General features: G+C 48.9%; 8 protein-coding genes across 8 annotated transcripts; 5 read left to right on the forward strand and 3 right to left on the reverse strand.

Moving 5' to 3' along the window:
* Positions 1-28: 28 nt before the first annotated feature.
* EI90DRAFT_3160783 (uncharacterized protein) lies at positions 29-2,692 on the reverse strand. The gene has a single exon (XM_039066268.1). It carries the CDS (start codon positions 2,212-2,214, stop codon positions 262-264), a length of 1,953 nt encoding a protein of 650 aa, XP_038907727.1. The 5' UTR covers positions 2,215-2,692; the 3' UTR covers positions 29-261.
* Positions 2,393-4,865, forward strand: EI90DRAFT_2982448 (uncharacterized protein). The gene is made up of 3 exons (XM_039055991.1): positions 2,393-2,753; positions 2,818-3,170; positions 3,222-4,865. Exons 2-3 carry the CDS (start codon positions 2,883-2,885, stop codon positions 4,383-4,385), a joined length of 1,452 nt encoding a protein of 483 aa, XP_038907728.1. The 5' UTR covers positions 2,393-2,753; positions 2,818-2,882; the 3' UTR covers positions 4,386-4,865.
* Positions 4,866-6,444: 1,579 nt separating this feature from the next.
* On the reverse strand, positions 6,445-9,172 carry EI90DRAFT_3148147 (malate synthase; the record flags this gene model as incomplete). The annotated part of the gene is made up of 8 exons (XM_039065567.1): positions 6,445-6,669; positions 6,730-6,862; positions 6,934-7,245; positions 7,306-7,773; positions 7,845-7,980; positions 8,149-8,389; positions 8,528-8,625; positions 9,136-9,172. 8 exons carry the CDS (start codon positions 9,170-9,172, stop codon positions 6,445-6,447), a joined length of 1,650 nt encoding a protein of 549 aa, XP_038907729.1.
* A 1,485-nt stretch (positions 9,173-10,657) lies between these two features.
* EI90DRAFT_3098305 (uncharacterized protein) lies at positions 10,658-11,553 on the forward strand. The gene is made up of 2 exons (XM_039062548.1): positions 10,658-11,462; positions 11,533-11,553. Exon 1 carries the CDS (start codon positions 10,744-10,746, stop codon positions 11,311-11,313), a length of 570 nt encoding a protein of 189 aa, XP_038907730.1. The 5' UTR covers positions 10,658-10,743; the 3' UTR covers positions 11,314-11,462; positions 11,533-11,553.
* Positions 11,554-12,369: 816 nt separating this feature from the next.
* On the forward strand, positions 12,370-13,544 carry EI90DRAFT_3200221 (uncharacterized protein; the record flags this gene model as incomplete). The annotated part of the gene is made up of 6 exons (XM_039066418.1): positions 12,370-12,800; positions 12,842-12,947; positions 12,997-13,019; positions 13,044-13,345; positions 13,391-13,414; positions 13,448-13,544. The coding sequence occupies exons 1-6, from the start codon at positions 12,726-12,728 to the stop codon at positions 13,542-13,544; spliced, it is 627 nt and encodes a 208-aa protein (XP_038907731.1). The 5' UTR covers positions 12,370-12,725.
* On the forward strand, positions 13,508-15,926 carry EI90DRAFT_3098308 (uncharacterized protein). The gene is made up of 6 exons (XM_039062549.1): positions 13,508-13,882; positions 13,945-14,238; positions 14,301-14,824; positions 14,877-15,079; positions 15,139-15,214; positions 15,280-15,926. Exons 1-6 carry the CDS (start codon positions 13,707-13,709, stop codon positions 15,684-15,686), a joined length of 1,680 nt encoding a protein of 559 aa, XP_038907732.1. The 5' UTR covers positions 13,508-13,706; the 3' UTR covers positions 15,687-15,926.
* Positions 15,927-16,211: 285 nt separating this feature from the next.
* EI90DRAFT_3160787 (Rec8 like protein-domain-containing protein) lies at positions 16,212-20,703 on the reverse strand. The gene is made up of 15 exons (XM_039066269.1): positions 20,499-20,703; positions 20,276-20,431; positions 19,991-20,201; positions 19,437-19,924; positions 19,275-19,368; positions 18,976-19,209; positions 18,898-18,922; positions 17,906-17,998; positions 17,725-17,850; positions 17,565-17,671; positions 17,298-17,491; positions 16,912-17,226; positions 16,735-16,850; positions 16,475-16,679; positions 16,212-16,410 (listed from the first exon to the last, which is right to left on the reverse strand). Exons 1-14 carry the CDS (start codon positions 20,552-20,554, stop codon positions 16,606-16,608), a joined length of 2,289 nt encoding a protein of 762 aa, XP_038907733.1. The 5' UTR covers positions 20,555-20,703; the 3' UTR covers positions 16,212-16,410; positions 16,475-16,605.
* Positions 20,704-21,317: 614 nt separating this feature from the next.
* EI90DRAFT_3200246 (oligopeptide transporter) lies at positions 21,318-25,162 on the forward strand (the record flags this gene model as incomplete). Its single annotated transcript, XM_039066419.1, has 22 exons — positions 21,318-21,360; positions 21,451-21,683; positions 21,746-21,810; positions 21,873-21,990; positions 22,051-22,125; positions 22,193-22,298; positions 22,410-22,463; positions 22,513-22,609; positions 22,687-22,854; positions 22,909-22,999; positions 23,082-23,255; positions 23,319-23,420; positions 23,479-23,548; positions 23,604-23,659; positions 23,718-23,801; positions 23,862-23,933; positions 23,988-24,272; positions 24,343-24,402; positions 24,456-24,515; positions 24,581-24,676; positions 24,727-24,760; positions 24,826-25,162. 22 exons carry the CDS (start codon positions 21,318-21,320, stop codon positions 24,960-24,962), a joined length of 2,280 nt encoding a protein of 759 aa, XP_038907734.1. The 3' UTR covers positions 24,963-25,162.
* Positions 25,163-25,204: the final 42 nt, after the last annotated feature.

Below are 25,204 nucleotides of genomic sequence, written 5' to 3' on the forward strand. Positions count from 1 at the left end.
CTGACCCCTTTCTCTTTGCGTTATGGTTCCTGGATGGGATCACGTAATTGCACATTAAGGTTCATGGAGTTCGACTATTACAGGTGCCAAGAGGCACCAAGAGGTATGAATGCCGATGTGAAATGCGAAAAAAAAGGTCATGGCAATAGAACTTGAGTTACATAAGAGTTTGAAGGAACGTGTTCGAGGTAGAATAAGCATAAACGAATAAAGAATGAGCGGAAAAACAATAGCAAAGAGTTTTTTGTCCGATGAGGAAATTCACATAACAGCAATCATCCTTCCCATTTCCATCCCTTTCCCGTTCGGGGGTCCCCTGTTTACATTATTGGCGCTACGATCCTGTGCGTGACTGGGCCTCCTTCCCAGCTGACTGCCAAACCCCATCCCTGCGAACCTCTTGGGAATATCCTGAGCGCGGCTTTGAGCATCCAGTTGAGCACGTTCACGTCGCTGTAATAACATTTCCTTCACAGCGTTCGTGTCCGCTCTCCTGAGCTTGGTCTTCTGTTTCTTATCCTCCGTCACCAGACCCCAATGTGAACCCCCAGATGGTATTGGTTCATTGCCGCCTCCTTTTTCGTATTTAGTTTCTAGAGAAAGTGAATTGTCCAACGGAGCAATGCCTGTGATCGTATTTGACCCTTCTAATAAGGAGTCGTATCGTAACCAGTCTGTGAGAGTGTCGAGTTCCTCTTGTGTGCTCTGATAGAGTATCGAGATTCTCTGTTCCTTCTGCCCCCCGGCTAAAGGTGGCACAATGAAGGCCCGCATCGAACGATTGGTGCTTCTACGAGACATCCGCTGACGTGGCCCACTGATAGGGTACGCTAAAGAACTCACACGTGTCGGTGGAGCACCAGTAGCGGGACCTGAGGCCTGAGACCATATAGAGATGCTGTCGAGGGAAGCTGACCGCGTAAGGGAAGGCGTCGAGTCTGAAGTGTGAAGAATTTTGGATGAGTTAGCAGGAGAGTTAGGCGGTGCTTGGGTGAATATCGTACGTGATGGAAGAGTGAATGGAGGATCGAGAAGTGCACGAAGGGTCGGCGATTTTCGATCGGAAATGGGGGCAATGGTGGCTTCGGGTGAGCGTACAGGCGCAGGATTCGAAGGTGGCTTTGGAAGAGGACGAAAGGGTCGTTGGAACGGCCTGACGGCTTCCTTCCCTTTGCTGCTGCTGGTTCCAGGGCCAGAAACGGAGACTGGCGGGCGAGAAGAGCTAGGCCTAATGGACAAGGAGGCCGCCGCATCCTTTGAGTTCGTGCTCTCGACGATCACCTTCTTGCTTCTTTTCGTTGTTGGGCCAGATTGGGCCTGGCCGACGACCTTCACCGCCTTAGGGCGTTCTAGAGTAGGATGCAAGGGCGGCGGACTGACAAGGACTGGTTCCAGGGCTATGCCTAAGGTCGAAGTAGAGGTTGATACTTTTGCCAGAGTCTTGATTGTGCTTCCAGAAACGTCGGCTGATCCAGTCTGGGTTGGGAGCGGGAAAAGGAAGGCGGGATGGCGAGGTTTCTTAGCGGGCCACTCCACATGCTCATTGCTCTTCGGCTGAGTTGGAAGGCCCCGGGTAATAATGGGATGAAGATATGGTTTCGATGATTTTGAGGAAGAGAAAGAGGAGGTTGGAGAGTCGGTTCGGCTTGTTAGGGATGGGGGGTGGCGCTCGGAGTAGGATGAACTTGCAGCAGGTGCCGACTGAGGCAATGGAGCTACTGAGTCTGACTGATATTGGTCATGAGCAGGTAAACTCGATATTGAACTCGATTTCCCTCGACATTTGCGACGGATATGCGGTCTGCGTTGCAATTCGGCAGATGGATGCGGGATATAGAAAGCTTTTGCATCTGGCATCTCGGACGAGGGTGACTTTGCTGAGGCGATCAGATCAGAAGCGCTAGGAGCATCTATATGTGAGGGCCCAGCAAGACGAACACCTCCCCCGTACGTATCCGAGTATAAAACTAAACCCGAGAGCATAGAAGGGTAATTTCCGGCATCACTCCGCCTCCGCAAATGCGTAGCAACCGCCAGAGGATCTCGATGTTGCAGTTCCCCAATGCGGGTGCCATCTGGCCGCAACCTGGACCGCTGAGGCACGATTGGTACTGCTGGAACATTCTGGGACGTCACGGGCATGTTGTCAAGAGGTGGCGTGAATTGTTGTATCTTGTCTGGCTCGGCTGCCTTCCAGGGAGCCATCCGCGACATTGATGATAGGGGATGGGAAACAAGTCACACAGGAGAAAAGTCGGAAAGGTGTAGAAAACCATTGAGGACGGACCTATATAGCAGATTTGCGGTGCAACAAGACTTTGAGCGGAAATGGCTGTGTTACGTAAATATTGCACAGTTGCAAGTATGTACATAATCACAGCTTTAGAGACGAGATATTCAAATCACCGCTCGCCTTGATTTCCGCATCATATGGATATATGGAGATCCACATGTGAAGGCATATTACACTGAACGGGCGTGACCGCAGCCTCATGGGCGACACATAGCCGTTGTTCAGGAGGCATTCATCAGCGTGACGTACTTACACCTTCGGATGGCGTTTTCAAAGATGTCCAGATCGCTACGGCAGACGCCCAGAGCAAATGTTGGCTTGCTGGATGAGTTCCACAGTCGAGGTATGGGTTGTTGGTCGTGGGAACAGCCAATAATTTCAATTTTATGTATGTGTTGACGACACCAGTCTTAGGACAACGCGTCAATATTATCAAACTCGCAGTCAACCCCAATAAAAGGCAGGTCTCTGATGGCGGTTGTTGTTAGATTCACCGGTACTGAGCACTTCATTCCATTTCTTAGCTTAGGGACGAGAGTTCAAGGCACTTGAGGAATCGCGGCTTGAACTCTGGCAGACTTGTTCAAGGATGATCGGGCTCTTTGGGGAGTTGAGAAGACTCCCTGATTGGTGGCAGTCCCTATCAGAGGAGTCCATTGCAGGTGCCCCCGGGCCCAAATACGCCGAAACACTTCTGCCGCATCTTGTCGCTGGGCTATTCCGCCTGTGGCTTGCAATTTTTGTATCCACTTACGGCCGGAAATCATGGACAACGCTTGTTAGACTCTTTGTTGCTCCGTTCGCAATTACCTACTTCTATAAGTTTGGCTTCTCCTACTTTCGAACCCTTGAGGATGGTGGAGACTTTGATCCCCAGGTGAGCTTATACAGCTCACACGGGATTCCAACATTGATCGTTTGATCGCAGTTACACACCGGGATTGCGACGGTTGCCCTCTATTGCATGATGCGTATCATAGAAACCTGTGTCATCCAACTTTCTGACGGCTCCGAGCTTCCTCGGGTGATAAACATTCAAACTGGGACGCCCCTCCCCTTGCCGAACACATTTCGGGGTCGGCTTGCCTATTCCATTGACCTGGTTTTTGGGATGCGCGGTTGTAGCTGGCGTTCGGGTAGATACTGGGACTTTGCTGCTCCAAGAGTTGTTGAAGGCATCAAGCAGCAATACACATGGTCTAAGGGGGAATTCCTGAGAAAGTCTGTAGCGTGGTTTGTTATTTGTTACTTCACAGTCGATGCAGTCGACACATTCGTCAAGTCGATGGATTTCAACGCCCTATCGCCGTATCCTGTTTCTGCGACTCTGCCGCTTTGGTTACAGATCCTGTGTGCTATAGCCCTTTGCACATGGATATACCTTGGTATCGCAGTGTACTACTGCATAATCTCAATATTCTTTACATTCATTGGGATCACCAGCCCAGAGGCATGGCCGCCCATGTTCAATATGCCATTTTTCGCAGACTCCATCGCGGACTTCTGGGGAAACAGGTGGCATTACCTGCTCCGTCAAACATTTGGGTCATTGCTCTCCGTCTTTTCATCCGCCTCTGATGGCCGCGCCATGAACCCCAGACGACTAGCTTTCCACCGTGGCAAGAATGTTGTTATTGTGTTCATTTTCTCCACTCTCCTTCATCTCATCATCATGGACCGTGTACCAATCGACGCACGTCGTCCGCATACGAAATTCTGGGATGTATCTATCATATCATTCTATCTCGCTCAACCCATCGGCATCATCCTGGAAAGTCTCCTCGTTCTTAGCCTTGCTCCGAATGATCAATCAAATTCAAACGGCTCTCCCAAAAAAGATACTGATGCTTACGGGACTACCGGGGACGCCCAAGTTTCCGGGGCGGGACTTACGAAGAAGCCTCTTCCTCCAAAACTCCGAGTTGCTCGGCGAATCTTTGCGTGGATTTGGCTGGTTTGGTCAGCGAGGTGGTGGGCCGATGCATGGGTGAACAGAGGATTGTGGGAACCCGATATCCGAGTTGTTTATTGGAGTCCCATTAGAGGGTTATTGATTGGTGATTGGACCGGTATCGGGAAACTTTCAAAATAGATCGATCAAGAGGCGCTGGGAGAGTATCTTCATATTTGTCCTCTCTATTTCGCTCAGGCATGCTTTAGATTCTGCTGTGGGGTATCCTTTAGTTCTAACAGTGACCGTCCATTCGCCTGAGTGGCATTTGACATCTATGTTGAATGTTAGTCAACCTGTGCAAAGACCAAGAGGGTCCGAGGTTGGTCCGAAGTCGCCTCGACCGTCGGAACATATGTGTACCAAGTCCGTTCACTAATCAGTCATATATGGCATCTGGAGCAGAAGTAGGAGGACGACAAACCGGATCACCAACTGAGTTTCTGTCTTCAAATTCAAACCCTATATGTATACAATTTCAACGATCTGCTGTCACTGCCTCAGCCGTTCATGCATTCCGACTCAAGAATTGGTCTCTCAACGATACTAGTACCGGGGGGTTCCCAGGTTCTCTTGGTGTGTCCTGGCCATTTCATAATGGTTTTATTGAGTGTGTTGGACAAAACGAATGACGAAGAGGATTTTACGGAAATATCAACGAAAGCATGCACAGCACAGCATTCTAATACATTCAATTGGCAGACATGCAACCATGGGTTTCTTCTCTGGCGCGGCTTCTAATAAGCGCACTGGCAGGTAGCGTGATGACTGATCGAGCTAGCCATGCGCGGTGAAGCTTCGCGCCGCATCTCATCCGCGCGCCCAACTGCCAGATTGCACTGCCTATTTGTGCAACCATCTCTGTTGGAGTACAAGTTATGATGCCGCACCGGGCCCGGCAACATGCACCCGGCCAAGCGCTGCACAGATGCGCAACATCTCACATTATTCCTAGTGACACCGCCTCTTCGACGCGTCTGTGCGCCACCGTTCTATAGAACAGCCCCGATGCACTATAAAACGAAGTGGTAATCTTTTAGTTCCGCTTTCGTCCTGTGCGAGCGTGTAGCCGCTGAAGCGCTACGTCCACATTGGGCTATAGTGATAACAACAATCTCTGTATACAGTGCGGACAGCCGCAAGGCGCGGCGAAGCAACATTTTCCCAGACGGCTACTTATGTGCAATATTTTTGGTTGCTTTATTGATCGGCCGAAACCGGCTTCACGATATCCCTGTCATATCAACCTACTGGCTCTCTAACGCCTTTGCATGATCGTTGTTAATCCAGTGGTTTCAGAATGAGAACGCACCAACTTAACTTAAGCAATATATCGACCTCTTCAGATCTTTTTTTACATATTATATATATCTCATTCATGACCTACAGTATTGCTTAACGATTAATCTATAACCAAGTGGAGGCCTTGTCCCTTTCAACAAATCGAACATTATAATAAGTGGTTGCATAATGGAAATATTTGCTCCCTCTTCAAGTTCGGTTTCCTTCCGATCAAGCATTCGCATTCTCTGGGTGCTCGAGTGCCACAAATCGCAGAACCGGCATGTCCCCCTGCCCTTTTGTTCCAAAGGTAGCTGCTTGTTCATTTATTAAATAACACTCGGTTCCAAGCTACGTGAATTCAGCGATGTTATATTCGCCGAGCGTGTACGCTAAGATACGGAGGTCAAGAAATTCGACTTTGCCAAAAAAAAAAAACCCTATCTTACCTCAACGTGAACTGGGGAAAGACGTGGAATGAACGAATTATTTACCCATAGCCAAGGCGTGTAGAATGGCGGTGCGGTGGAAGGATGCTGAAGTATGCCGACATGGTAAATATTTTGATTTATTTCTTTCTGTGGGATGTATACAAGCACATGTACCAGAACATAACTACGCTGCGAATTTACACGTAGAGGAGAGAGAAAGGGGCCGCGAAATCTTAACGGGGTCGGCGACGTCGAACCAACATATAGGGTGCCACGGCCAAAAAAAAAAGAAGGGTCGAAACGAACATTATCAGAATACGCGGTGAGGGGCGTAAGGCGAAGCGGGAAAGGATGCAGACGGGAGAAATCCTGCTAAACATGAAGGACGACCGAAGACGAACCGGTCGGAACAAAAAAGGAATCGAAAAGCCTCATTCTCCAGGACTTCTCCTACCACACACATATATATCACCCATCCACCATAGTACTCACAACTTCGCTCCCGTAAACTCCGCATCCAAATACTTCATCAAATCGCTCGTCAGGAATTCACTTGGGTACTCCTTCCTCTCCCCCTTCTCGACCTCACCCGACAAATACCTCGCAGCGATATCCACATGGTACTGCTTCACACCTCCAATCTTCAGCACGGAGGGGATATACTCAGCGATGTGCTTTTCCACGAGCGCTTTCGTAACGGGTTCGCCGGTGTCCTGCGAAGAAAGAATTATGAGTAAAGGAAAAGAGAGAATTAAGTTAGTTGGGAAACTTACGAGGAGAGCACCGTGATAAACCCATTGCCAGAGTTGAACGCGGGCAATTTCGGCGGTCGCCGCATCCTCCATAAGACCGTTGATAGGGATACATCCATTCCCTGTCACCCAAGCAGCGCAATACGCCAGAGCCCTGCCCACAAAGAAAGGGGGACATCAATATCTAATAACTTGACCCCAAACCTGAATGAAGCTCAAACTCACGCAAAAACGTTGCCCTTTACACCCTCCTCCGTGATCCTTCCTCCTATCACATCTCCATTCAACAATTCTTCTTCCCTAACCACAACCTCGTTCCTCAACACATGATACTGGTTAGGTCCTAGCATATGCGCATCGAACACATCTTGTGCAATCACCCTAATCAAGGGGTGCGCAATCCACGTTCCATCATGTCCAGCTCTCACTTCTCGAAGTTTATCCGCTCGGACTTTAGACATGGCGAGTTCGTTAGCGGCTGAGTCGTTCTTGATAGGTATCTGGGCTGACATCCCGCCCATCGCTGCTACTTTTCGCCTTGAAAAAAAAAAACCTGATCAAGGATCACGGGAAAATAATAAAAAAACAACAACCCACTTATGGCACGTCTTAATCAATAACCTTACATACGCATCCATGAACCCAACTTCCATCGTCACATCCTTCCTATCCGGCAAAATAGCGTTCCCACCCTCCGCCCTTCTCCTCTTGATGAAACTGAAAATATAGTCCCACCTTCCACAATTCAACCCACTCGAATGAACCCTCAATTCCCACAAGATCTCCTCCATCATGAACGCCGCCGGCAACGTCTCGATCAATACCGTTGCTCGAATGCTCCCAACAGGTATACCAATGTATGATTGAGAAAAGTAGAATATGTCGGACCACAGGCGCGCTTCGAGGTAGTGCTCCATTTTTGGGAGGTAGAAGTAGGGTCCGGATTCGTGAGCGAGGAGATATTTGGCATTATGATAGAAATAAAGTGCAAAATCGAATATGGATCCGGAGAGGAGTTTGTTATCGATTCGGATCCGAGTTTCCTCCAGATGCCATCCGCGAGGCCTACCCGAGGCGATGAAGATATCGAGTTTATCAGCTTCTTTACCAGAGGACGTGAAGGACGATAAGCTCACCTGACAATCAAAACGGCCGGATTCTCAACAAGCTTGTATTTCTTCCCACCCGACTCGAAATCGATCTGACGACGAACAGCATCTCGTAGGTTCACCTGTCCATTGACCAAATTCGCAAAGGTCGGAGAGTTGGCATCTGTCAAGTCAAAATGAAGTTGTCAGTTACTGAATCGGGAATGTGACACGGATCATATTAAGGCGTGGAATGCAAAGAGGTGCTAAGATGAAATATGGGGAGTAGCAAAACACTCAAAACACTGGAACACCGAGTGGTCCCGAGCTGAAAGTCCGAAAAAAGCCTCACCCTCAAAATCAGCCATGAACGTCTTCGCTCCGCAATTCAACGCATTAACAACCATTTTCCTCTCTCCGACACCCCCAGTAATCTCAACCCTTCTATCTTCCAACCCCTTGGCAGGGGGCGCACAGATCCACGTAGGGTCATTTCGAATGTGCGCAGTTTCGGGCGGGAAGGTGAAAGTCAAAGGGGATGGAGATGAGAGTGTGTCAAGACGCTTTTGGAAGGCTTGACGGGCGTGCAGGAGCTTTTTTGTTTTTATTTTGAGATCGCGTGTAAGAGCATGGACGTGCCGGAGTTGAGATGTGGGCAGGGAAATAGAGATACGTCAATTAGAAATAGAAGGGAGAGAGAGAGAGAGATCAAGAAAGTGAAGGGTACATACCGCCAATCGAGTAGGATTGAATGTCCTATGAAGGGCAGCCACGAACTTGATCGCGGGTTCAGTGAGGATCACCGCCTGAGCAGGTGTAAGTTTTGGACCTGTGGTGAAGAGTCAGGGGTTTGGTTTGGGATAATTCGTCATAATTGATGATTCGCATGGAATGAGGGGTGTTTGAGGCCGGATGGATGCCGTGGAATGGTGGCGAGAGTAAAAGTTGATGAGGAGTGAGTCGATGTCATTGGGTAATCATGATGATGACAAGCCCATTCCCATTCATTCGATGATCCCGAGAAGGTGAAGGGTTTGGTCAGATTTATGGCGTTGAAGGGGTTGGAAGGCCGGGAGCGGGACGGGGAGGTGTGTCAGGTGGACCAGGTTCAGGCAGGCGCGTGGCAACGTAGTTAACGAATGAAACATGTGTGCGCGTAGTCAGGGACATGCGGGGTCCCATGTGGGGAAGTTATATCCACGAAGCGGGGGTGCAACAAAAGCCATGATCACACAAACAATCCGGCGAAGCGCCATGTAGAATAGTCACCAAAAGTAGGACATTCATCAGTTTTCCTCCCGTATTGTCATGAAGGTAGTTAAAGTATCCAGGCACTAACCATGGTAAGTAACGCCCTTCACTTGAGGGAACGACATATTGTACGAATTAGGTTAAGGAGTCTCAGACTGTTAGGTGATTAAATGGGGAATGTTAGGGGTGAGGGGTATGAAGATAAGTCAGCGAATCGGTCTCGCTAGGTTTGTCAAAGACGGGAGGTGTACTAGCCTGGACTCCGGTGAGAGCGAGGGCAAGGAGGAGAGAGATCGAGTTTGAGAAACAGAGAATGATCCGCCTTAAGTATAGCCCGGGCTCTCCATTTTCACGGGGAGAGTTATTATACGGCCACAGATTATGGGACCCAAATTGAAAATTGAACCTGAGTATGCTGAACGCGAGAAGAGCTTTTAGAGGATCAAGTTATCACATGAAATACCCAAATGAGATCCAGCTACTATATAGTGCTACGTTGGGTTGCGTGCTTGAGCAACCCGTTCCTATAACATCACAAGGCCAGACGTTAAAGTTTTTTCGGTCTTGACTCAGTGGAAGGCTCAGTGGAATCGCAAAAAACGAGTGATGTCACTCAAATCGTCCGGTTCTCCGGTCAACTCAAACCTCAAGTTACCGGACAACACCACGGGATCTCGAATACCGTGAGAATCTATTGTTCCGGCACCGAACCACACCCTTGTCAAATTCTTCAGGAGAGTGGTGTGGAGGCCTAGTGGAGGCCCCCTCAATAAGTTTGTCCAGATGAGCCACATGCTGTGTGACGACTATACATGACCTCCTGAATAACCCAATACGCGCAAGTTGTGAAATCTCGTTTTTCCCCTCAGTTCTCTTTGAGGGACTGAGACGTCCGCACATTCAGCGCTTCGTGAGTTCGTACGTTGATTTCATCCCAGGTATTACCAAACCCGGCCGAATACATTCTCAACCGAGGAGCAGGGACCGCTCGGACGAAAGTACACAAGGATGGCCGCACAATTCGTGATATTTTAGGTCCGGTTCTGGGTATTTTCCAGCTGCCTTATTTGTGCTGCCGACTGGCCACACTGACATCTGTTGTCCCGCTTCTTAGTTGAAAGCTTTATTGCCTCATCGAGATGGGTTCGAAGATGATAGAATAATTCTAACGGTTCCATGAATCTTTATCCATACTCGAAGATCGGGCCTTCGAGGTTTCGAAAACTCGGATGTTATACATCATGCGGTTTATATAGGTGCTTTCAAATCCATATGTATGGTGATGGGTTGTTGGTTAGAATGACTGATGGACGTTTGATAGAGTATCCTTAGAATCGGCGTATACCCGAGCGAACGAAATACGAGTAGGGATGGCGGGCAGAACGGGCGAGCGGGCAGGTAGGCAGTAACCCAGTTATAGTATGTGTCAAAGAGCCTAGCTTTTGATAAATCCCACTCACCGAATGGACATAGCGGGCATGCACAGCTAGCCAAGCGGGCAGGGGACAACTTGGACACGACACGAGTCAAAAAGAGAGTTGGGCTTTTCCCTAAATCGTGCTCACTGTCTGGAGATGGCGGGCAAGAGACTAAGGGAAAAAAATAAACCTTGTTTCCAGAGGGGTTGAATCTCCGCTACTCTGCGCATCTGTGCTGAGTCACCCAATCCATCAGTGAGTACGAGATTCTAAGTTGAATGACTAAAAAATCAAAGAAATGGCCCCGAGCGGGGTTCCGGGGTTCCTGTTTGGTTGCCAGCGCTGATTCGACCCATTCAGCGACCTCCCTCGATACTTACAGTCTGGCGTTCGAATGCCGATTTCACTCATCCAACATAACTTGTTGCCCGCTTTCTTTGCTACATAAATGCGAGGTCGCCATGAGCGTCAAATCATCCAAACATTCCCTATTTCTTTGTTGGACTCTATATCATATCTTCCCTTGCACGCACACTCGAGTACCACCGAATCGAAGGACCGTGGGTGGATTTAGGACGCCTAAAACTAAGCAATTTTTGTTGATGCCAGACTGGAATACATCTATTTCCAATCCGGGGGAAAGGGATCGTCACCGCCTCTATCTCAGCGTGTCCTACAGACCTTCAATGGAACCAGCTAAGACCGTCACATTGCCCTGTGTGTTTTTCGCGGATTGTAGCGGAGCAATCGCGATAGTGTTGAAATTGCTCCCCCAGGCAACAGTTGATCATTTCGAACCCTGGTCTTGTAAAGGAGGCTGCTGTGGCACCTCATTGGGGTCCATATGAAGCGTCGTATTGCGGGCTTGGTGCCACGGAGTGACGCCAACTGGGGAAATTGGGATTGTTGTATTTCCAACTCCCAATGTTCGATGTGAGTGAATGCGGGACAGGGTCGAAAGAAGGCGTCATTATCGAGAAGGTTTTGAATGACGAAGGTGCATTTTCGTGCCCCGAGCCGATACTGACACGCCCTCGTATGCTTATCAATTAATTATGTTGGCGTAGGCGACGTGACGCCACCCAGCAATTTACCTCAACTCGATCAAATTCTTCGTGACACGCACGAAAAGTTGTTCAAGCTCGATCCAGTGCTGCTGGACATTTCGCTTTGGGTTTACGAGTTATTCGATCTTCTCCGAGAGAGTGTCATGTTGATGGAGACTTCCTGCCAAATTGGTTGCGTCGTGTCCATTTAGCTCAATAGGACGCAAAACTTCTTTTCTTCCACAAGTCTACCCCATGGTACACTGACTACTTATCGGCATCCATGCCCAACAATTTCGTTGTGGTAGGAGATTCCGCCATGCATGTGTACGATACTTCTCTGGCTTGCCACAGAACTGTGAACTGACAAGTGGGGATCAATCAGTCGCGAATCTCTTTGCCCAAGGGATGATGAAGGCATTGGGAAGTGTCGTCGTGCTCAACATAGCTTTGCACAAGCACATCACTGACTCCATCAACGATGCTAGCATCACCTCGCTGCCAATTTCACGTTCCTATTTCGCATTGGCCAATCAAATTTGCATCCCCATATACGATCTCAATCGTTTGTTCGACTCTTGACTACCCGACCACGATACCACAAGAAGGGGAAACTTTTGAATACGGTGCTAGATCCGAGGCGTGTTGGAAGTATTTAAACCAAGCTAGCCAAAAGAGCACGATGGTTGCAAACATCCTTGATGGCGAGTCAGGCCGGGTGTGAACGTGTTTAATCCGATGGTCGCCGGTTGCAGGGGTTTACTTTTAGGTTGAAAAGGCTCAGTGAAATTACAACTGTGTCAATTGTCGGGTTCTTGAGGTTCGGAGTTACCGGCCACGCTACGAGACGTCGAATTTGAAAATATGTATTTACCCCGGCATCAAACGTCAACTGTCTACGTGGAAGAGTGACGTGGAATGATGACGCGCGGGTACGCATATCATGCTCATATCAGTTATTGATATTATACCCTTTGTCCATATGCAACATACATGTTTCCCTGTTACGCTACGCTACTACGTTACCATGTAGTGCTCATGTATTCGCATCTCTCTTGTCTTATCACTTTAGCCACTTATGCCGCCGCGCGGTTACAATGTTATGTAGAGATCTTTCCCCCGCTTGAGTATCCCTCGCTAAATGCCACATAAGTGTATTTTTACCAGGTCGCTCGACATTTGTCGGGGTCACGCTAGGGGCGGGCCGCCGCATCATGTCAGGGAACCTCCCGACCGGATTGGACGAGGTGATCCTCATTCAAATAGATGACAGAATTGATGAAGATCCTGTTATTCATTTGAATGAGGATCACCTTACTCGGCCAATCAGGTCCCTGGGAGGTTTCTGATGCTACTTTTCGCTGCTCGTTCCGTCGCAACACCAGATCCTGGTGCTGAAGAGTGGCTATGCAAATTTCAATTCAAAATTCCTGTATGTAATAGAATTTCTTCAATTTTAAAGTTGGCTCACATGCTTATTGCCAGTCAACGTCACAGTTGTTGGTCATGTACGTACGGTACTCGACGTACAGTTTCCGTTCGCAGTGAAAAAACAATACGTTGTATCCCCTTGTGGGACGACTGGTATCATATCACCAAAATCGGACTGGCGCTCCCACATGCTCCAGGTGCTCCCAGGTGCTCTGGAGCCTCCGGAGTGCTCTGGACCAGGGGACTTTGCTCCAGTTGCCTGTCCGATTTTCGTGATTGGCATGTCAGACCTGTTACTGGCCAGTAGGCGCCCCATACCAGAGACACCCACCCATGTACTGGACGATCTCTTGGGGGTCAGTCCTCTGTACTGGAGCCATCAGTCCGAGAACCGTGGCTCGGGGTTAGTCTTGGGAAATGATCACTAATAGTAATATTAATTAATTAGCAATCAAACTGAGAATCATGCATGGTTCGTCATTTGACCCATTCAGAGTCGACACAGCATTATGTTCAAGCCCATTTCCCTCACTGAAGGGTCTTACCTACGGGCTCAGTCTCGTGGCAGAGAACTGGATGTCATTCCGACCCTTGGCCTGTAGGTACTCAGATCAGTCAAGATATAGGGATTGACATTTGTTACCACGTTGGAGGAACAATTAACAATAAACGTCGTTAGCCGTGTTGATTTCCCACAACGTGGCGTTTTTGAGACATAAATACGACGTCGTTGTAGTGCGCCTTGCCCTCCAACGCCACTAAAAATGCTGTCTGAGGTTGTCTCTTTCCTTGTTGGACTTTGTATCGTCTCTTCCATTGCATGGACAGCGCTTCGTCACCATGTCAAAAAGACGACGATGGTCTTTTCCCATTTCGAACTGCTCCGCACCAAACGCAATGGGAAAAAAGTGGAAGGGACAGCTGTGATCGCCGGGGGAAGGTGAGCCCCATTTTGAATTCCTTAGTTATTCTTTATCCTTCCCCCCCCACCCTCTTCCCCAGCATTTCGGGATACGCTACTGCCCGTATCCTATCCGATTATTTCACACAAGTCGTGATCATCGAGCCGGATCACCGTATCGAGAGAACTGCAACGCGTGTTGCCCAGCGTGGCCACATCCATTTCCCACTGCCAATGACAATCATCATATGCCGAGCACTTTACCAAGGTTTCGATGAGGCTGTTCGTAGGATGGGTTACAAGATACGCCCCTCCTTTCGACGTTTGATATTCGGCAGTCTCTGGAATTGGAGGTCTACAGCAACACACCCTGGACTCGAGTACCATAGAGTCCAGTGAGTGACTATGCGAGAGGTACCTAGCACATCTATGACTAAGCAATCTCCGTTGGCGCTAGACTGGAGGAGGTCTTCCGTGAGCTGGCTGCCTCCTACGTAGGGGATTCCTTGGAAGTTATCCAGGGGACTGTCACCAATCTACATACCCCTCCTGCACCACAATCAGCTTCAATCTCTGCCGTGTCCTACAGACCTTCGATGGAATCAGCTGAGACCGTCACATTGCCCTGTGTATTTTTCGCGGATTGCAGTGGAGCGAACGCGATAGCGTCGAAATTGCTCCCTCAGGCAGCGGCTGATCATTCAAAGCCTAACTCCACAACAACCGCCATTGTGCCTCATTGGGGACCATACACTCGGCATTCGTATTCACCAAACGCGGTGTATAGATGCTTTTACGTTCCTGTAAAGGGTGAGAAGTTGAAGAGCCGTATTGCCAAGTTAGTACCACGGAACGACCCCAACTGGGGAAATTGGGACGAATTGACTCTGTTGTATTTCCAACTCCCCATGTTCGATGTGGGCGGATGCGGGAAAGGACCAAGAGAAGGCATCATTATCGAGAAGGTTTTTGATAACGAGGGTGTGTCATCTGCGTTTCGTTTCCCGGGGACGATACTTACCCTACACCACAGTGCTTATGAATTACATCGGCGTCGGCGATGTGACACCACCCAGCAATTTAGCTCAACTCGATCAAATTTTTCGTGACACGCACGAAGAGTTGTTCAAGCTTAACCCAGCGCTGCAAGACATTTCGCTTTGGGTTTACGAGTTATTCGATCTTTTCCGCGAGAGTCAGGTTGATGATGAGATCCAGATACTTCCTGCCAAATTGGTGCGTCTCTTGTTCCATCTGGCTCAATGTGTCGCGACGGTTCTAAGAGTCCAAACAAGTCTACCTCGTGGTATATCGACTACTTATCAGCACCCACGCCCAACAATTTCGTCGCAGTAGGAGATTCTGTTATGTGTACGATATTCTCCCTCCTTAGCGCCCCCACACGGATGTGAACTGACGATTGAGGAATCAATTAGTCGTGAATCCACTCTTTGCCCAAGGGATGATGAAGGCATTGGGGAGTGTCGCCGTGCTCAATACAGCATTGCACAGGCATATCACCGACTCCACCAACGATGCTAATGTCGCCTCGCTGCCGATTTCGCGTTCCTATTTCGAATTGGCCAATCAAATCTGCATCCCCATCTACGACCTCAATCGTTCGCTCGATTTTGGCTTCCTAAGCTCGACCCCGCAAGAGGGGGACACTCTTGAATACGGTGCCAGATTCAGGGCGTATTGGAAGTATTTAAACCAAGCTAGCCAAAAGAACACAATGGTTGCAAATACCCTGGATGGTGTGGTACATGGAGTCAGGCCGGGTGTGGATTTGTTTAACCCGATCATTGTGGCACGGGTTTTGTGGGAACGACTTCTAGGTTGAAACGTAAAGCTCGGCGTTTGGCAGATTTCCCTGCTTCCATTTCACATGCCACAACTGCACCCATTGAAATTTTTGGTTCTCCAGATTCTCTCCGTGTTGATACAATGGAGGTATTTTTTGCACTGCGTTGGGTTTACCCACGACATGTGTGACTTGCCGTGCAATTAATCTTTGTTTCAATTCCTGGACTCTACGCGATTCCAATGAATTTCCGTAGCCCATCCTGAAGGAGTTGGACTCGGACGGGATTCCAGTTAAACTCGGCCGTGCATTTGTGTTTTCAAACCGTCAGCTTCGTGAATTAAACTCACGGACACGTTCTCGAGCTCCTTGCGCTTCGAGGTTCTGACTGAACAGCCCCATGCTTCGAAATGCGGCAGTAATCTACATTGTGGTTCCCCAGGAAGTTCGATAGGTCGTTTCCATGAGGCGGTGACGTGCCGCGAGCTTGGGTTTTTCCAAGGCTCAGGAACGTCAATCTGACAATTTGCCCCTGCATGTGGGTGCTGGGCTGGCTTAACTACTCCATTAATAGCGTTGACACCTGGCGTCTGAGTTGCCTAGTATACTCACATCCTCGCTCTAGCTCTTCATTCTATATTGTGATCAAGGTTGCATGATTTTAGGCAGCCTCTAGCGTGCTCCGCGCCTCGTAATTACGTCCTTAAGACTGGTCATTGGATAATCGCCGCAAGCATCATCATTGTTGGCACAAAATGAATTTCTACAAATTTGAATTATATTGTGCGTACGCTTGACCTGAGATTGAGGTCGTCAAAAGCACGTACCAATCAGGAAAAATCATGAAAGCAGTGTGGCTACAAGAAATTGGTACATACGCAAAAATAAGGGTCACAAATAAGGAGCCGATCAGGCTCGACAAGATACACAAGTCATGCAACATTCATTGGAGCAATGCTCAAGCAGGGAATATGAAAACATCAGCATAAGGTGTCTCTTGCTTTAAGCGAATCAAAGATTTGGTGGCGAGCCCTGAGAGAGATGAATTTTCGGGTCAGCCACAGTAAGACACGGTGCCTGTACATACCAAGACAATGGTAGAAAGCAGCAGCAGCAACACGAGGAGTACTCGTTTCAACAGGAGCGATATCTTGAAGTCGAATGGATGATGATTGTTTGGAAGCCAGTAGTTGCTTGGTATACCTAACAGATGATCACAGACACAGTTGGCATCGTAAACGCAACAATAAACATTGTGACCCACTCAAAGAAATTGAGCGCATTACGCTCAAGTGCGACGAGACGAGATGCGTCGGACAGGTGAGATTGCTGAGATTCTTGCTGAGAGTCAATAAGTTGGGAATCTCGTGGAATGACCATGCCGTGAGTCTGAAGCACCACAGGCGAGGAGGCATGATGATACCGACCAATTCCAAGATTGGGACTCACGTTCACAATGTCCTCTCCCCCACTAACACCGAACTTGAACGCAGGAGAGTCCGAAGCATATCGAGAAGGCGGAGCACCAAGAGAACCCTCGCGACCCAGATCTTGACTTCCCCTCCCTCTACCGTCAATCCTTCAAACGCCGGCAATCAAATTCAGTTAATTTGTCCCCACATGTTTGCTGGTAGGAAGAGTTATTCTCACCGAAGCATATCTGGAGTCCCACCAAAAGCGAGATCTTGCATCGATCCGCCAGCACCACTTAACGCAGGGAAACCCGCATCAAAATCGGAAGACTGGAATCCGCCTTGTTCCCAAGGGAGGAACGAGCTACGTTGAGAGGCGAGACCAAGGGCAGAATGTGAGCGAGAAAGAGCACGTCGCCCAATTTCGGGCGTCTATTATTCGTTTTCGAAGTTAGGAAAGGAAAGGAGGTTATAGAATGGTGGTGCGAGAAGTCACTAAGCTCACGTCGAGTGATACTTGACGAGAATGCACTTGGCTTCCGGGATTAAATGTCATGTCGTCGAAAACACCTGTCTGTCTACCACCCGCAGCCGCGTCACCCATGTCGATATCTATTGAAGGGCATCAGTCAGCAAGAAACCATAGATGTGAACCCATTACCCCCCTCCTATGGCTATCGGGTCGAATACCCCCTCGTCACCGAATACATCGTTACCAAGTTGTTCTTCACGAACGTTAAACCCCTTCTTCACAGCGTCACCATCCCCTCTTCGACGCTTGCCAGGTGGTTCTAAGATATGGGCTTCAACTCCAAAGTCTCGTAGCGGTGTTCCGCTGTACTATACCTGGTGAGCGGAAGACGGCCTCGGAATGCTTGTGCGCGATAACTTGATTCCTATAAATTTTCTCCCACAATTCTACTAATTCTGGTGCACAAACTGATGGTGGGTTTCAACCCAATAAATAGTTTGGTTGGTTAGTTCCATGGCCGTTGGAGCGAACACAATGAACGAAAATGGCCAAACCAATAGAGGTACAAACACTCGCAGTTATGAAGTTTGGGATTAGCGCGCACTAGGATGTTTGCCATAGTCTTGAATCGCAGTAAATGCATTGCAGAGATGCTTCAGTAGTTGGGATAGGGTGTGACCGTTCATTCGATAGCAAATTGTTCTGGCCATTGCATGTGCGAGTCCCACAAACTTGAGAATACGCAAGCAATGCCCAGGTAGATGGGATAAGCGTCGAGCTAGGCAGGCAGGACGGTCTTGATGTGTCTCAACCCCAAGAAGAAATCCGGTCAGTCATGGGTCCGGCCGATCACCCTGACGAAGGTTGAGCACATATCTAGCTTCATCTCAGGCACAGCCGGGCAAGGCATCCCACCACTCGTTGCGGAGATAGGAATAAAAAAACGTATGTAATGAAGCGCGAAAGCTCGTCCCACGTAACGTTCAGACATGGAATGCGACCGAGTGAGAGCACCGAACAAAGGAGGTGTCGTCAAATTGCCACCGAGGAGCTAATGGCCATCAAAACGTGCTTTTTGACGTCAGGCGAAACGCATCAGCGCTGTGCAATCGACGACACATCCAACCGAGACGCAAGTCATAGCTGAACGCCACCGTGGGACAGTCTAAACCTACGAGAAGAGGAAAGTTAACAGTCGGGAACCATTTGTCTTCCCAGGTTGTTAATCACGGATAAAATGCGACAAGAATCGCAACCGAGAATCCCGGTCACTGATCCCAAACAACATAGCGTGGACTGAGGTCCCATGAAGGGTATCGCGTAAAAGCAATGGCTGGTAAGTAGGAGGCGAATGATAGAAACGCACAAATATTGGGAGCTTCCCAGATCGCCTAGAAGGGGATGGATCAGCCCAGCCAAAAAGAACTTTAGGGTTGGGCTATACCTGAGTCGCGAATAGATATTCCCTCTTGTCCCTCTTTTTCCACTCAATTTCCCTCGCAATTCTTTCTTGTTCTTGATCATAATGATCTCGAGAAGCTTTCAACTCGGCATCCGTCAGCTCGATACGGCCATCAACAATGGGCTTAGAAGTGAGCGGTTTCGTCTTGCGCAGCTTCTTTGTCGTGGCATCGGCATCTAGCTTTGGAGATCCGGGTTCCGCCAACTCTTCACGCATCTAGTTCATAACATAGAAGGCGCAAATAAGGAGTTGGTTGAAGGCAGATCAGAAGCGACACGCACGCGCTTCCTCGCAGGGCTACCTCCAGTTGAAGCAGCTACCTGAGCAGCCGTACTAGCTTGAGGACCTCCGTCTTGTGGGTTTTGCATGCCAAAACTAAGATGCCAGTGCAATAAGGAGCAATGAATTTTGGGTCTTGGTACGAGGTTGGGAGAATTGTGCACCCAATATCGCCCAAATCCATCTCAAAATTCTCAAAAGGGTCTCCGGCAGCCCCCATAGGTTCAACACCAAAGGCTCCAACGGCCGACTCGCCCTCGCCGAAAGCCTCAGGACCCAACCCGAAATCCAATCCACCAAAGTCAAGTCCCACCATGTTATCCCCGCCACCGAACTGAAATCCATCATCCACTCCCATCTCAGCAAAACCACCGAAGGACACATCCGATGTAGGATTGTATACGAGCAGGTGATCTTCATTGAGAATGTGATCATCGCGATTACGTTGTTGTTGGGATGAGAAATGGTGATATTGAGCGCTAGCAGGCGTTTCGCCTCGGCGGATCATATCGGGAGTTTGGGGCTCTGGTAAGGTGAGGGGGTTACCTTGAGAGGAAGACGCAGGTTCTATGAGTGTGAGATCTGAGCGCGGTGATGCGAGGGTGATGGAGGATCCGAAGGACAGATCGGAAGTCGTGATGTCTCCCCAAAACTATGCATTGCAAATGAATGGACTCGATCAAAGAGTTACCAGAAGACAGGTCCCCGTGAAACTCACAGGCTCAAATAAATCGAATTGCAAGTCGAATTCCCCCGACATTGAATCGTTCGCTGATAGAGTAACAAGTCCGGGACGAACGCTGCTGGTTGTCATGACCAAATCTTTCCATCCGATTTCATGGGACTTCATCTCGAATACGGCCTTTTTGAGATTTGCGTGAACTTGGGACACGTCAGCCGCAAAAATCTCGCATTTCGCAACGTAGACGCTAATCAAAAAGAATCAGCAACAGCGCACTCTCCAGCGGCCGGGTGGTTGGACAAATTTGTTTTATTCACACACCGCGTGACCCCAACCATGAGGTTACTCGATAGTCGTAGGGCAAGAGGCTCATCCGGCTCTTCGATAAGACTGCACAACGAGGAGATGTCAGCGTTCAAGATTGAGCGGCGAGGAAGCTTCTTGAACGTCGAGCGAGATCCTAGGGTGGCTGCTAGCCTTTAAATCGCGCAACAAGGTGTCAAGACTGTTTTAAACAAGATCGGGGCATCAAATGTAATCGCACCAGAGCAAACCGAAACCACTGTCGCGTTGTGAAAGGAGCTCGTTGGAGAAAAACATTGTTGGGGTCTGACACAAAGCTTGGGCTTCCTCTAGTTACGAGGACTAGTCCAAATCGAAAGTTGAAGAGAGCGAAAGGACTTGAGCGTGGAGCCTGTCCGCCGAGAGGATGGGTATTTCCAAAGTAGGTCATATGTATTGCTAGGTGTTGGACGGCGCCACAGTAACTCGGCAAACTCCGCTCTTTCGGTAGATTACTTGATGCCGAATAAATTATCATGGCTGCTGCAGGATCAGGCTATTGCCGCACCCAACGCGCGCGAAGCCGCATGGCATACTCTCTCTCCCCCCTATATGAACTTCTGAGCGCCAGCCCGCATGGTGACAACTGCTACATCATATTCCCTACATCCTGAATCCTCCCGGTCCCCTTTCAACCATAGGGCGATAATATACCACGCGTCCTGATCTTTATTCTACTCCCTTCGGTGCGAAATCGCGATCTAGATTGTCCCTTCGCGCTGGACTGAATCTTCAGCTTCTGGCGTCACTGTCCGACACGTAGTGGATACAGGAACCTGGTATCCCATCAGATGGCGGCCTTGACTCTGTTTTCTTCCGCGTAGAAGCCCCTTCGTCTTAATACAACCTGCCCGGTGTAGTGAACTCTGCACCGTGTTATGGCCGCACCAAGGGTTACCCAAAGGATCTCATGAGGGGGTTATATCTACCCGCATTTAGCAGCTTGACGGATTTTCTCTCTGTATCAGCACCCAACACTCCCATCTCAGGCTTAGCAGTCCCCCCGTCCTGAATAGGGCCGATGGACCCCTCAGGGAATCTCGGTGCAGGAGATAAAAAAGGCTGTGCGTCCCTTGCTCATCACGTATCCCAGGACAATCACGACGCCCATACCGTCCCTCCTCTCTTTGAGCATAAGTCTGCTGCCGCTGCAGTCGAGCGTGAGGCCAATGACCCAAAGTACGAGGCAATCGAGGGCGCAGAGGGTAGTGTCAATAAAGAGGTGTCACATGGAAAACGATATGTTAATGGAGAGCCCGTTATTGAAAGCGGAGAGGATGTATCCAACTTTGTCATCGATGACCGTGACGATGGAGACCCAGCGGTAACCTTCAGATCGTTCGTGCTTGGGACCGTCATTGCGGGATTAGGTGCGGCGTTGGCTCAGGTTAGTCAAGTCGCCCTTATGGCTTCATCGAAACAATTCTTCCCGCCTATTCGTTTCGCTAGATCTACATCTTTAAGCCAACAGATATTATGGTCTCCGGAATCTTCCTGATGCTCATCATCTATACGTTTGTCCCATTTCCCTTCCGGCTAGTCTGCGTAACCATTTAATCTTCTCGACCTTCCCCAGTTTCGGCAATCTATGGGCGAATCTCGTTCCTCAGGCTCATCTCTTCGAAAAGCGAGGCTGGAGCCGTGCGGCGAGAGTTTTCACATTTATAAACCCTGGCCCTTTTGGCCTTAAGGAGGTAAGCAGCTCTCGGCTTTGACCATTTCTCAATATGGTCCCGGCTAACCCGATACTCTAGCATGTCACCGCTACGATAATCTCCTCGAGTGCTTCCGGAACCTCGACCGCAGTGCAAAACTTCGCTGTTCAGAAAGTTTGTCAAGTGGTTACCAATCTGGCTGCCATGTCGGGCTGACCAGATTTGCTGCTCCTTGTCTCAGCTCTTCTACAATGCTAACGTGAACGCAACGACAGCCGTACTTGCCACGTTCAGTACTGGCATGTTTGGATACGGACTTGTTGGTTTGTTAAGACCTCTAACAGTAAGTGATGCCCACTTACTTCTGATGAGGTAGGATTGACTTTGGTTATCCAGGTATGTAAGTATATATTAATCTTTCCGATGATCGTCATGATCTTGTGCCTATTACCATCAAGACCCTGCCGAGATGGTGTACTGGGGTCAACTCCCCACCGTTACAGTATTCCAATGTATGTTCATCATCAATGCTCAGATTACTTGCTAACACTATGACCGTAGCTCTCCACTGGGACAAGAAGTCGGCGAGGAAGCGCCTTAAGCTTTTCTGGACTGCATTTACGGGAATAGCCCTTTGGGAAGTCTTCCCTGCGTACATGTACGCCAGAAATGCCATGGTCGAGACCTTGGCTTTTTTTAGCCCCGGAATGTCGCTTAGTGCTCTTCCAATCGCAGATTCCCGACGCTTAACGGTGTATCACTCTTCTGCATCGCCTCGGCGAGAGCACCGACCAATATCCGAACCGTCTTCACGCATATCTTTGGAGGTGGGGACGCTAATGAAGGTCTTGGACTGGGCTCTTTGAGCTTTGATTGGCAGTACATTGGAAGTTTGTTCATGTCGTAAGTTCAGCTTAGCCCCTCCCGAACGATGAATTGACTCCAGCTTATCATTAGACTTCCACTGCTTCAGCAAGCAAATTCGTGGGTTGGTTATGCAATTTGTTACGTCGCCATGGCGGGAATCTATTTCGGAAACGTGTGGAACGCAAGTCATTTTCCAATCTGTGTGTTCGTTGCCGTGCCGACTAATTAAGTCCTCTACCTTTAACAATTTTTTTTTATCACAGGCAAAGAATTACCCTATGTTGTCAACCTCTATTTTCAACCTTCAGGGGGACCGTTACAACCAGACTTTCGTTTTCGGAACGAAGTTTCAGCTTAACGAAACTGCACTGGCCATCGAGGGATTACCTCAGCTTACAGGCACAACCGTTTGGACATATATGACTGCTTGTTGGTCTGTGCGTCCCTCTTCTTTGCCTTAGGGAAGTTGGAGCGATAAAATGGCTCCGCACTTAACGCAGATCGGGGGTCTGATCGCGCATTGTGTGCTTTTCTGGCGTGGATACGTGTGGGACTCGTTTAAACTTGCCAAGACGGGCAAGCAGCCAGACAGGCACTGGATCGTGAGTTCTGATTACGAGATGACCCCTTGATTTCTGACCATACGCACTTGATCACTAGGCAATGCAGAAGTACGAAGAAGTGGAGTGGTGGTGGTACATTATATTGCTTGCACTCGCTTTCTTGGCCGGTAATTTTATCTCGGTTTTCCACGTTCCCAGTCCCAGTGCTAAATTCGATCGCAGGTCTTATTGTGATCATCAAGGGGAATACAACTCTCCCTTGGTATGGCTACATCGTTGTAAGCATTTTATCCATATCATATAGGTTGGCCCCTTATATGACTGTCAACGACGCAGGCGCTCCTCCTCGGGTCATTTGTTGCACCGTTTTCAAACTTGTTGTACGCTCGACTTGGGAGCGGTATCGCCACGAATCAATTGGTAGGTGAGAAGTGCTAGGTGCAGGGGAAGTGCGGCTCAACAATACCTGCATGTTCCTAGATGAAAATGGTTGCTGGTGTTTTGCATCCTGGAAAACCTGTGTCCAACTTGTACTTCTCCATGTGGAGCCACGTGAGGAGCAGATTTATTCATTCATCCCGGTCGTTGTGAACCTCGTTCTCCCAGGACGTTGTCGGTGCCTCGATCGGCCTTGCAGGCGATTTGAAAATGGGCCAGTACCTCAAGATCCCTCCGCGCGCTCTTTTCATGGCACAAATCTGGGGTACCCTCCTAGGTGCATTCATCAATTATGCAGTCATGACCTCTATCATCGTCTCTCAAAAAGACACACTTCTTGATCCGATTGGCACAAATGTCTGGAGTGGGGCGACTGTCCAAAGTTTGAACTCAGCTGCCGTTACGTGGAGTTTGGCGGGAAAAATCTACGGAGCTAGTGGTCCATATGTTTGGGTACGTTTTCACAACATTTGAGAGAATCACGTCTTGTCTATGCACTTTGGGTTGACGTGCTATTCTGCAGGTGCCTGTTGGTTTGCTGTTTGGAATGATTCCTACAGGAATCCAATACTTGATCTTCAAGGTTTGTAACTACCTTATTGTTTGGTCCTGACTGCTCATGTGCCTGGGTGTTAGCGCTGGCCTGTGATTAAAGGAATTCATGTGGATCGCATCATCTTGCCTGTTATCTATATGGTGAGTCCTCGTCATTAAAGCGTTTGTGATGATGGGGTGGGATATTCACTCCCTATGTTTTATAGTTTGCAGGCTTCCTGAGTACAGGCGTCAGCTCCATTGTACTCAGCTCAGTGATCACCGGGATTATCTCTCAAGTCTGGCTTCGTCGATATCACCCGGTGAGTCCTTTTAGGAGATGATATTTAGATGCGTCCTGATCCGTACACAGGGCTGGTACCGAAAGTACAATTACGTTCTCGGCGGTAAGTACCACCAGATAACTCTAGCAAAACCATGATGCAGATTGAATCCCGTCTGTCCCCGTCAGGTGCTCTCGATGGTGGAGCTCAGACAGTCATTTTTATCCTGAGCTTCGCCGTTTACGGAGCAAGTAGAACACCCCATCCATTCCCAAACTGGTGGGGAAATCCCCCAGGAAACGTTGATCACTGCCTTGAACTTTGATTTCAGTTGGTATCTACTTCCACGTTGCCTCTTAGATACTTCGTTCCCATCTCAATTGATGTATCTTGATCTGCGAACCCCCGGCTTCACTAAGGCCTCACGCAATACCGATTCCTCTGAAGTTGCCTCCTACTAACTGCACACTGTTGCACACCTAACAGAATGGGGGTCGAGGCGAATTACTTGACCAGTAATGGTATCATGACCGATTGGGCTCCTCCCAAAATCAAGCCTGGCTTATA

The sequence above is a fragment of the Cantharellus anzutake genome (genome assembly GCF_015039405.1).
Source record: "Cantharellus anzutake strain C23 chromosome Unknown EI90scaffold_241, whole genome shotgun sequence".
Classification (NCBI taxonomy): domain Eukaryota; kingdom Fungi; phylum Basidiomycota; class Agaricomycetes; order Cantharellales; family Hydnaceae; genus Cantharellus; species Cantharellus anzutake.